This window comes from Octopus sinensis, linkage group LG12, assembly GCF_006345805.1.
Source record: "Octopus sinensis linkage group LG12, ASM634580v1, whole genome shotgun sequence".
Lineage (NCBI taxonomy): Eukaryota > Metazoa > Mollusca > Cephalopoda > Octopoda > Octopodidae > Octopus > Octopus sinensis.
In genome coordinates, this window is record NC_043008.1 from 56,225,241 (window position 1) to 56,237,613 (window position 12,373).

At 36.8% G+C, this 12,373-nt stretch overlaps 1 protein-coding gene across 20 annotated transcripts in view; it reads left to right on the top strand.

The window, feature by feature from the left end:
- LOC115218076 (unconventional myosin-IXAa) overlaps positions 1-12,373 on the top strand; it is a 446,542-nt gene that overhangs the window by 400,943 nt on the left and 33,226 nt on the right. For all 20 annotated transcript variants that reach the window (XM_036507998.1, XM_036508006.1, XM_036507996.1 and 17 more), the window contains one exon: positions 10,809-10,904. In XM_036507998.1, the coding sequence (XP_036363891.1) occupies positions 10,809-10,904 (96 nt within the window). The remainder of the gene's footprint in view (positions 1-10,808; positions 10,905-12,373) is intronic.

Below are 12,373 nucleotides of genomic sequence, written 5' to 3' on the forward strand. Positions count from 1 at the left end.
TGTGTTCAGTTTGATCTAATAACATTTCTTTGGTTTTCTTTTTGGTTGGAATATCCACTGGTGATTTTTAGTAATTCTTCCGTATGTGCATGTGTGCGTGAGAGTGTGATTTATTTTTGTGTGTGTGTGTGTCTGTGTGTGGTTTGTGATTTTCCCTGGATTTTTTTTTCTGTTGTTGTTGTTATTATTATTGTTGTTGTTTGTATTTGATTTCATGCATGATCATCAGTTAGTCTAACGAAGCTGAAGAATGCGTAATTATCACCAGAGTTTCTTTAGGATTAGCTGACATGTCGTTACAGCTTCACACATTTAATTATCTGATATCACAATCACATTTTTATGATGAGTTGTTTTTCTTTACATATATGTATGCGTGTGTGTGTGTGTAATATATATATATATATATATATATATATATATATGTATATATATATGTATATGTGTGTATGTATGTATGTATGTATTATTTCACATCACTTGTTTCACCAATCTTGTCCGTTTTACAAACTGTAATTGATATATATATATACATACATACGTACGTACATACATACATACATACATATCTATATATACATACATATAATATATATGCATAAGATATATACATACATACGTACATACACATGCACACTTCAATCTACGTATGTAAAGTGTACTACTTTTTAAATTTATATACATTCTTTTAGATATAAGACAATCAATTTGAAGGTGGTAGTCTTAAATACTGGTTTCTGTAGGACACTGGATTTCACAATTTGCAAATTGGAACTATTTATTTTCATAATGATAATGATGATGATAATGATGGTGGTGGTGGTGAATATAACAGTGATGAATCTATGGTTGGTGTTGGTAATGATGATGATGATGATGTAGATATTTATACATAGGTGTGTCTGGCCTAAAGTTAATTAATGTTTCAAAATTTGAGTGTAAATACTTGAAAAGTGATCTTGTTTTCCATTTTTTTTTGTTATAAATTTTTATAAAAGGAAATTTAAAGTTCTTTTTCCCCGCATACATGTATGTATATATGTATGTATATGCATACATACATATATATATATGATTATGTATGCTTACATATGTGTGTGTGTGTGTATAGCACAAATAATTGAGGTTATCAATGAATCACCATTTCAAAATGTTTTTTCCTTCTTTAATATGGAAACATCTTTGGCTACTTTTTAAAATTTTTTATCTCTTATTATTACTATTTTTTTTTTTGTCTTTTTGCACATACCATCTTGATTGGTCATTTGACATTTAAAATTGCCAGGTCATGGCGCATCTCTTTAATGGGCCCTAATTTTGAGTGTTTGATTATTGGTATCATTATAAAATTTTCAAGTTCTGTCTTGGTTTGTTATCCTGAAGTGACACACACATTCACATGTACACTCACACACGTTTGAATTCCAGTAGAAAATGGAGATGTTCTGCTCAAACATATTGTATAAATCAATCATTTCTTACTGAAGCCCTTTGCTATCTCAGTGGAGCATAGGCCATTGAGAATTTTTCTTCACTGTTCTCAACTCTTGGTTGTCTACCTCTTCCAGGTTTCATTAAATTTTGAATTGTTATCAGTGCTTCTATAACTTTGCTTTTTCTAGGTAAGGACATTGGCCCTAGACAAACCCATTTTTATCTTTGGAAAGAGATGGTCTATATTAGTCTGGCCACTATCCTATGATCTGTCCAGCATAGGAGACCCTGCTGATGGCACAGCTCTCAAGGCCACTGAGACATACAAAACATTATACCACAAGGACTGACCCATGTGGTGAACTGAAAAAAAAAAATTGGGCACTTCACTATCCTTCATGTCATCTATACCAACGTGTTTCAAAAGATCAGAATATATTTTATGTTCTCATACCAGTAAGCAATATATGGTACTGTTGTAAACCATACATTTTTCTCACTCGGTTGTTTGTCTCTTATAGCATTGTGGGTTCTACCATTTGACCTCTATGGCATTCAACCTTTGCGTATTGAGATGCAACAGATGAGAAATTGTGACATTATTGTGGTCTATTGTGGAAGACCTTATGCTTTACTGCCTACTGTCTCACAATTGGGTGCCATTAACTGCTTTCACATTGTCCCTTTGTGTGTAACCTTGGTTTTGAATAGGTACACAGTATCTTTACATGCTGTTTGAGGCGAATAAAAGGGTTAGCTCCATGAAGGGCAGCTAACCAAAAAATACTTTTTTTAAGGAAAAGCAACCATGATGAGAAAATCTGTCTTGGGGGCCTTGTGTGGGTTACCCTTGCTTGAGCTTCAAAAATAGCTATGGTGTTCATTGTACTCTGTTACAGGCATTTAAATTTGGTCTCTAGTGCTAGGATTCCTAACTTGGTCTCTTCATGTGTCTCTCCCTACTACAGTGGCATATAAGTTATGACCCTTTTCATCCTCCCCTCCAAACACTGGCGTATAAGTTATGGCTTTTTCATCCTCCCCTCCAAACACTGGCGTATAAGTTATGGCCCTTTTCATCCTCCCCTCCGAACACTCACAGCCTCCAGGGTCATTAGTACTGACCTTCACTCCCCACATTCTCCAGGGCCATGAGCACAGACCTTTCTTCCTCCTCCAGCTAAACAATGAAACAAATTTGAACATTTCTTTCATACCTCTGTTGTATTACTGCCAATCTGCAGGAATGCTTTAGCTATTGACTTTGGCTAAGTTCTGGTCCTTATTGCATGGCTATCAGTGGTCACTTGTGGTCTTGCATGGCTATCTGGACACTGTCCATATCCAGCTTTACTGTTTTTTTTTTTCTTCTTTCTCTTTCACCCAATCCCTCACACAAGCCTAATCTTTTAATGGAAGATATATATATATTTTTTTACCTCTTTCTTGTTCATATCTTCCACTTTCCCTTGTTAAATTTCATCTCACAAACTGCAGATTGCAAAACTTTATTTTGATTGTGGTATTCTTCTAAAGCTTCAAGTCTCTGCAATATATGCATCTGATACAATTTAAAAAAAAAATAATTTTATTAAAAGTTTTAAACAAAATATTTATTTTTTCACTGTAATTTTTTTAATAAAAATAAACATAAATTTAGGAAAAAAAATAAACTCTCATACCATGTATTTTATAATTTTAAAAATATTTCTTAAACTAATATTAATTTTTTTTTTACATTTTTCTAATAGTATTTTCTCCTTTTTATTTAAAAATTTTTTATTCATAGCATGACATTTTGTACAGCTAGCTGTAATGTATAATGTAACTACATTCATTGTAAAACTCATTTCTCTTTATATTATATACTCAACAATTTGTGTGTAATCTTTATTGGGGTGAAACGATTTTTAAAAACCGTTTTACCTTTGTCTGCTAAGTCCTAGAAATACTGCTTGCTTCATACCTAAACTCATCACGTTTAAGTCGTGATGTACCTTATTATTTTGAGTGTAGCTATGAAGTACCTTGCTACTTTGAGTGTAGCTGTGAAGTACCTAGTCACTTGGAGTGTAGCTTTGATGTACCTGATCACTTTGAGTACAGCTATAATGTACTTAGTTATCTGCATTTTCAGTGTAGCTGTGTGGTTCTTTTGAGTGTAGTTGTTCGGTTCTTTTGAGTGTAGTTGTATGGTTCTTTTGAGTGTAGTTGTGTGGTTCTTTTGAGTGTAGCTGTAATGCACTTAGCCACTTTGAGTGTAGTTGTAATGTAACTGGTAATTTTGAGTATAGCTGTAATGTACCTGGTCACTTTAAGTGTAGATGTGATGTACCTGACCACTTTAAGTGTAGCTGTGATGTACCTTGTTATTTTGAGTGTAACTGTGATATACCTGGTCACTTTGAGTGTTGCTGTGTGGTTCTTTTGAGTGTAGCTGTAATGCACTTAGCCACTTAGAGTGTAGTTGTAATGTACCTGGTAATTTTGAGTATAGCTGTAATGTACCTGGTCACTTTCAGTGTAGATGTGATGTACCTGATTATTTTGGGTGTAACTGTGGTGTACCTGGTCACTTTGAGTGTAGCTGTGATCATTTTGGGTAGAATTTTTATGTACCTGATCATTTTGAGTGTAGCTGGGATATACCTGGGATCACTATGATAAATGGGTCACCTTTTGCAGAGATGTGATATAACACCTGAATATTTAGAGTGTAGCTGCAATGTACCTGGTCATTTTGACATAGACATGATATGTCAGTTTTATCACTGACCAAAGGGCAGTGCATTGGAAATAGTCACCACAGAGCTGGCCAAAATACCTGGTGGTATTTACTTGTATCTATTCTCATACAAAGGTTCACTTTTCTTTTCAGTCTTGTAGAGGTCAGTACAGTATTTTGCCAGTCAAGTTATTTGAGCTCTTTAATCCTCTCTGTAACAAGGTTAGGCAACTTTTTCTTGAGGAGTGGACCACATGAGACATGGGTTCATCATCAGGCAGGCTGCCCTGCTAGGAAAGTTCAATGTAACTTTTTTTGTTTGTGCAGCCATTCAAAAACTCCAGTCGTTGATCTATAACATTTCTGCCTTCCATTCCAGATTCATTAATTTGTATCTTGTGTCTCATAAAAAAGCACCCTGTGTTAAGTGGTTGGCATTAGGAAGGGCACCCCACTGACGAAACCATACCAAAGTTGGAACAAGAACTTAGCACAGCCCTCTTAACTGCACAACCATGTCTATGTCCCTGTTACTGTCTTAGGATTCTAAGTTTGGTTTTCAGTTAATGTCGACTCGATTTTGTTGTTGAGTGGAGGCATCCACTTCTACTATTAGGGCGAGCGAGGTTGCAGGGGGTGAGTGTGAGTGAGGAGAAGGAGTCTTTGAGCTGTTTCTTCCAACGCTTATGTTTTTTGTTGTTGGGTTTTTTATTATTACTAAGCACCCACTACACTCTCAGAGTGGTTGGCGTTAGGAAGGGCATCCAGCTGTAGAAACTCTGCCAGATCAAGATTGGAGCCTGGTTCAGCCATCTGGTTCACCAGTCCTCAGTCAAATCATCCACCCCATGCCAGCATGGAAAGCAGATGTTAAACGATAATGATGATGTTTTGTTTCCCGATTAAGCAAGAGGGATCTGATGTGCTGAAAGTGAAGTCACAATTAGAAATGGACAAATGTGTTCCTGTTATGAATACCATCCCCACATATTCCCTCCCTCCCCCACCACTACCACACCAAAACATATTAAGTCTAGAGCTATTTTTTTGTCTAATATGCGTTTCATTTTTTTGAGACAGTAGAATGAGAGTTGATGAGATTTGACTGCTGTTTCTAGCAAGATGATTGACCACCTAGAGTGGTGGTTCTTAATATCCTTGCTAGCTCCCACACCAGGATTTTTTTTACAAGGGCCACATTCAAAAAAGTAAAACGCAAGTCACTTAAAGAAAATTTATATTTAAAGAGGGAAGATTGTTGGGGGGTCACTAGAAGCATGCTTGAGGGCCGCATGTGGATCTGGGAGTTATGGTTGAGAGCTGCTGACCTTGAGGTAGCACCCTTTGTTAAATATCTATTATTTTCTTGAAAAGTGAGGAAAGATATGAACGTGCTTTAATGAGTAGTTCATTCATGAATTAATCACATGCACGCACACACGCACACAACAACAACAACATGCCAGTGAAAGAGCATCTCTGTGGTGGCTCAATACGCTAAAAATAACAGCCAAATCACCATCAGCTCTCTTCCTACATTCATAGGAAAGAACGCATTAGATAATGTGCAGGGTATCCTGAACATTGGAAAGATTTGGCATGGTCATGGCTGGAATGCCTTTGATCATAGATATGATACTTGAATACAATGTACCAGGTGCAATATACCACCACCACCAACAACAACAAAAACAAAAAACAAAAACATTTATCTGCAGAGCCTTGTTCTAAAGCTTAAGGTTTCTTGCTTTGAATGTGAAACTTACTGCTTCATTAGCAATTCTTGTTAATTGCTTTGGTACTATGGTCCTGTCTGTTGCAAACTGTTATTTGCTTATTTTAATTATAACATGTTTAATCAATAATGCTTATCATATAAATCCCAGTTTTTTATTTTTATTTTTATTTTGCTATTTGCTCCGTTTGTTGTAAAGAAGCCATCTTCCCATTAATTAACTTCTAATGCCATGTTGAAAATGCAGCCAAAGAATTTTTTTCTATTTTAAAAAGAAATCCTTTAACATTCAGATTACCCTGCGAAAATGAAATCCTTATTTATTCACAATATTTTGAATTAATCATCCATTATCTTGTAGCTTTTAGATTTTGATGAGGTGATCGTTTACTTTTAGGATGACATTGTAGGCTAGGTGTGATAGACCAGAAGGTGGCGAGCTGGCAGAAACGTTAGCACGCTGGGCGAAATGCTTAGCGGTATTTCATCTGCTGCTATATTCTGAGTTCAAATTTCGCCGAGGTTGACTTTGCCTTTCATTCTTTCGGGGTCGATTAAATAAATACCAGTTATACATGTCCCTGCCTTCCAGAGCTAGTTCTTCACCACATTTCTTAAAATTAGTGGTAGAGGCCTTGGTCTTGGGACCACTCATGTCTAGAAACTGTGGTTGGGGGTAAGCAAGGGCATACTCCCCATAGAAAATCCAGCTCAAAAAAAAAACCTCATGATAACAAAGGAAAATGGGCACCAGCCAGCCCAAAGGTTAGGGTTAGGGTTAGTATTTTGACTTAATCCCTTTGTCTGTCCTTGTCTGTCCCCTCTATGTTTAGCCCCCTGTGGGCAATAAAAACATAAATGGTTTTCTTGGCTCTTTCATGAAATAATTGCTTTTCTTAAAACATAGAATCTTGGATCGAGTCGTGTTGAAACAGGTTCAACTCCTGTGTTTGTAATCTTTTGTGTTCCTTTTACATCCATTTTTCTATACTGGCATAGGTTAGATGGGTGCTTGATTAAGGCAGTACTTTTACAATCAGCAATCCTTTCTGCCATGTGTGCACACATTTGTGTATGTATGTGTGTGTGTGTGGCAGTAGGTAGGGGAGGCAGGTATAGCTGTGTGGCTGGCTGACAGGTTTACTTTGCAACTACATAGTTTTGGGTGCAGACCCACTGCATGGGACCCGGGGTGGGTGGATGGGGGTGTGTGAAATGTCTTTTATTATAATCCTGGGCTGGGGTAATATCATGTATGTGCTTTTGGCAAGCGGAAACTGAAACAAGCCTTTTGTGTGTGTATGTGTTTGTGTGCGTGTGTGTGCGCATGCATGTGTGTGTATGTGTTTGTGCCCATCTTGCTGATCAAAGGATGGCAGGCAGGTAGAGCGAGAACATTTGGTTGTAGAAAATCTGCCTCAACAAATTCTTGTCTAACTCCTACATGCATGAAACAACATCTGTTAAAGGGATGATAATGATGATGATGATGATGATTGTGTGTGTATGTGTATGTGTGTAATTTTAAATGAATCTTGAATATGTTTGTGTGTATATACATGAGTGAAGGCACGTGGCTCAGTGGTTAGGATTTTTGGCTTGTGATTGTAAGGTCGTGAGTTCAATTCCTGGTGAAACATTGTGTCCTTGAGCAAGACACTTTATTTCACATTACTCCAGTCCACTCAGCTGGCCAAAAATGAGTTGTACCTGTATTTCAAAGGCTCAGCCTTGTCACATCCTGTGTCAAGCTGAATCTTCCCGAGAACTACATTAAGGGTACGCACGTCTGTGGAGTACTCAGCCACTTGCATATTACTTTCACAAACAGGCTGCTCCGTTAATCGGATCAACTGGAGCACTCGTCATGGTAACCAACGTAGTGCCAATATATATGTGTGTGAAATATAATGTGTCTTGAATAGCAGATCAATGTAGAGTGGACTATAATAACTGTTATAATTTAATTATTCATAGTCTGATATAATAATATTTCAGAATATAAAAGTTCCTTCTTCAGATATCACTAGGAATTGATCAAGTCTCTGCTATAATTGGTTTTCCAACGGTTACTCAATTTTTTTATAAAAAACTGATTATAGCAGTGACCTGATCAATTCCTAGCAATATCTGAAGAAGGAATTTTTATATTCCGAAAATATTATCATAATTATAATAATAATAATAATGAAATTATTGTATACAGTGCTCAGGTGCACCACAACTTGTCAGAAAGTGCATATAAAGTATATGCAGTAATGTACAAATGTCTGGAAAGCGAACAATGTATGAGTCAGATACATGCTTGTGTGTGTATGGAAGGGAGAAAATCAGGTGTAGTGTTGGCGAATCTCAGGAAGCATGGAAGTCTATCAGCATATCAGACTATGAATAATTAAATTATGGAGATGTACTTGCATAGCAAGAGATGCCGATGCAGCATGGAGTTTTGTCAGTGAACAGGTCGCGGTCTCAAAGTGATGAAAATATTTTGACAAATTAAATTTAAATTGAATCTAACGGTTTTTGTGTGTTTCTTAATTGGCTTATAAACGCCATCCATGCTGCAATAATTAAATTATAACAGTTATTATAATCCACTCTGCATTGTTGTGCCATTCAAGACACTTTATATTTCACAAACAATACACAATGCTTCAAGCAAATTACAATACTCTCCTATATATATATATATATATATATAATAATAATAATAATAATAATAATAATAATAATAATAATAAAACATTGTGTACAGTGCTCAGGTGCACTACAACTCATCTAAAGTGTATGTATAGTACATAGGGTAATGTACAAGCGTCAGGAAAAGAACAGTGCATGAGTCATGACATACACATATGTGATATATATGAAAGAATGTTTGAAAATGCAAACCAGTTTCACTTTTTTAGAAAAAGATTGTCAAAAGTAACATGTAAAAGCTTTGTCGTGTTAGGTACTGGTTGTCACAAAATATTATAGTACATATATACAGTCTTTGATAATAATAAAGACATGTTAGAAACGGTTTACAAGGAAAAATCTTGGGAAATCTTTTCCCCAGATTTCTTTTAAAATCGCATTTTCAAACCTTCTTTCATATATAATTTCACTTGTGCGGTACCTTACAACTTCACTTTGTTATATATATATATTAAAGGCATTTCTATACATAAATGCCTCACGCTAGGAGGGACTCTTAAAGTCAAAACTACTATAATAACCACAACCCAGCTACGTGTTTTTTCTTTGAGCAAGACAATTTGTTTCACAGTGCTCCTGTTCACTCAGCTGGCAAAAATGAGTAGTATCTGTATTTCAAAGGACCAGCCTTGTTGCATTCTATGTCATGCTGAATCTCTTTGAGAACTACGTTAAGGGTACCTGTGATAGTGGAGGGCTCAGCTACTTTCATGCTAATTTCATGAGCAGTCTGTTCTCTTGATCCAATCAGCTGCGACACTTGTTGTAAGTGATGGAATATATGGATTCAAAGAATGTTTATTGAAGTTGTGTGCCTGAATTTCATAAAAAAGCAGCCCTGATGTACTCTGTGGAATCCCAGCTGGATGACATATTCAATTTTCTTATCTCTAATAGAATTTGCTTGATTTACACTGATGTAAATTGTGAAATTGAATTGGTTCTTTTGAGGAATTTAAGTGCTTAAAACACTCTGTATGTGTGTATTGCATGTGCGTGTCTGTGTGTGATTGTGTGTTTTAAATACTTTATTAATCCCAAAATAATTAATCCACTACTTAATTAATCCAAAAAAAAGTCTTCACTGTTTTACTGGCAGTTGCATTTAATACTTTTAAGTAAGGGTTTCTTGGATTTTGTATGTTTGTATATGTAAGTACATGTATATGTGTGTGTGTGTGTGTGTGTGTATAAGGTTCGAAAATCGATTAAGGTTGTTCATTGTTTTATCAGTCTGCAGAGAAATGGCTAAAATTTGCCCTGTTTATAATTATACCATATGTTACATATATTATACACACACATGCACACATGCATGTGTGTGTGTGCCTAGGTATATATGTATATAGAAATAATATATATATATATAATATATATATATATATATATATATATATATATATAAAAGTTTGTGTGTGTAATAGTGGGGTAGTTCATTTAAGGCAGCTTTTCACAAAACCTGTTTTTTCTTCTACAGTTGCTTTCAGCAATAGTTTGAAGTAAGAGTCTTCTCCCTTTATTACTAGTCCTCTCTATTGTTTGTACTGAGTTTACTTTTTCGATTATTTCTGTTTTAATTTGTTTAACCAATTATTAAATTTCATATATATATATATATATATATATATTATATATATATATATATCTATATATATATATATTGTATGTATGTATGTATGTATGTATATGTATGTATGTATGTATGCATATACATATATGTATATATATGTGTATGTATATGTATGTATGTATGCATATACATATATGTATATATATATGTGTATGTATATGTATGTATATATATATACATATATGTATCTATATATATATGTATATATTTGTATGTATGTATATGTATATATATATATATTATATATATATATATATACATATATATATATATATGTATGCATATGTATGTATGTACATATGTATATATATATGTATATATATATATATATATATATATATATATATATATATATAAGTGTACACATAAATAAATACATGTACATATTCAAACTTGTGCATTCAAAGCTGAATTCTTACTAGAATATATACACAGACAAAAATATTAAAAAAATTATTCACTTATTCTTACAAATTTTTCCGTTATTTAAATTTTTTAAGATGTCTGTTGTTTTCCATTCTGAAAAAAAATTTAAGAAATTGTATAATATTTCTCGTGCAATTATTCTTAAACCCTGACAGGTAATCGTAAAGGAGGTAGGAAGGATATCCCCTATGATGATAGTGATGATTCGATTCCAGATGATCTTCAAGCGAAAATGCAACGACCTCTTGAAAGTGAGTATTGTTAATTCTTTATCTTGGCTAAGACTATGGTTGCTTCTGCTGCTGCTGCTGCTGCTGTTGTTGATGATGATGATGAGGTGGAGCAGCATCATCATCATCATTTGCTAAAGCCTAGCCTTGATTGAGTAAATGGTGTATGGTGAAAAATGTTCCAGCCATGACCGTTCAGTCTGGTTCTTTTTTTCTTTGTCTTTTGCGTATCCTAATCTGTGATACTCATTATTCCTCCTCCTCCTCCTCTGCCGCCTCCTCCTGCTCCTCCTCCTCATGTTCCCCCTCCGTCAGTTCTCCTCTAGCCCCCTCCTCAAACCTTCTCCCTCCTCCAGCCCCCTCCTCAAACCTTCTCCCTCCTCCAGCCCCCTCCTCAAGCCTTCCTCCTCCTCCCCATGTTCCCCTCCTCCTCCTCCTCCTCCTCCACATGTCCCTCTCCCCATGTTCTACCTCCTCCCATGTTCCACTCCTCCTCCTCCTCCTCCTCCTCCATGTTCCTCCTCCTCCTCCTCCTCTCCCCATGTTCCCCTCCTCCTCCCCATGTTCCCCCTTGCTCCTCCCCATGTCCCTCTCCCCATGTTCCACCTCCTCCCATGTTCCCCACCTCCTCCTCCTACCTCGTCAACATCATCATCATGCTTTAACGTCCGTTTTCCATACTGGCATTGGTTGGACAGTATAACTGAAACCTGGGAATCTGCACTAGGTTCCTATCTGATCTGGCAAGGTTTCTACAGCTGGATGCCATTCCTAACGCCAACCACCCCAAGAGCGTAGTGGGTGCTTTTTACGTGCCAGTTATGAACCCAGAACCCTGAGGTTAGGAAGCAAGCTTCTTATCACACTGCCATGCCTGTGCCTGTTTAATGTCTACTTTTCCATGCTTGCATGGGTCAGATGCAATCTGTTGAGGCAGATTTTCTATGGCAATATGCCCCACCTGTTGCCAGCCCTCACCTGTTTCATAGCAAGATAATATTTCCCCATGATTAGAAATGTTTTTTTAAAGAAACCTGGAAATCTTCTTCTTCTTTCTCCTCCTCCTCTAGCCTTCTTCTTCCTCCAGTCCTCCTCCTCCTCCAGTCCTCCTCCTCCAGCCTTCTTCCTCTTCCAGTCCTCCTCCTCCAGCCTTCTTCCTCCTCCAGTCCTCCTCCTCCAGCCTTCTTCCTCCTCCAGTCCTCCGCCTCCAGCCTTCTTCCTCCTCCAGTCCTCCGCCTCCAGCCTTCTTCCTCTTCCAGTCCCCTTCCTCAAGCCTTCTTCCTCCTCCAGTCCTCCTCCTCCAGCCTTCTTCCTCCTCCAGCCTTCTTCCTCCTCCAGTCCTCCGCCTCCAGCCTTCTTCCTCTTCCAGTCCCCTTCCTCAAGCCTTCTTCCTCCTCCAGTCCTCCTCCTCCACCTTCTTCCTCCTCCAGTCCTCCTCCTCCTCCAGCCTTCTTCCTCTTCCAGTCCCCTTCCTCCAGCCTTCTTCTTCC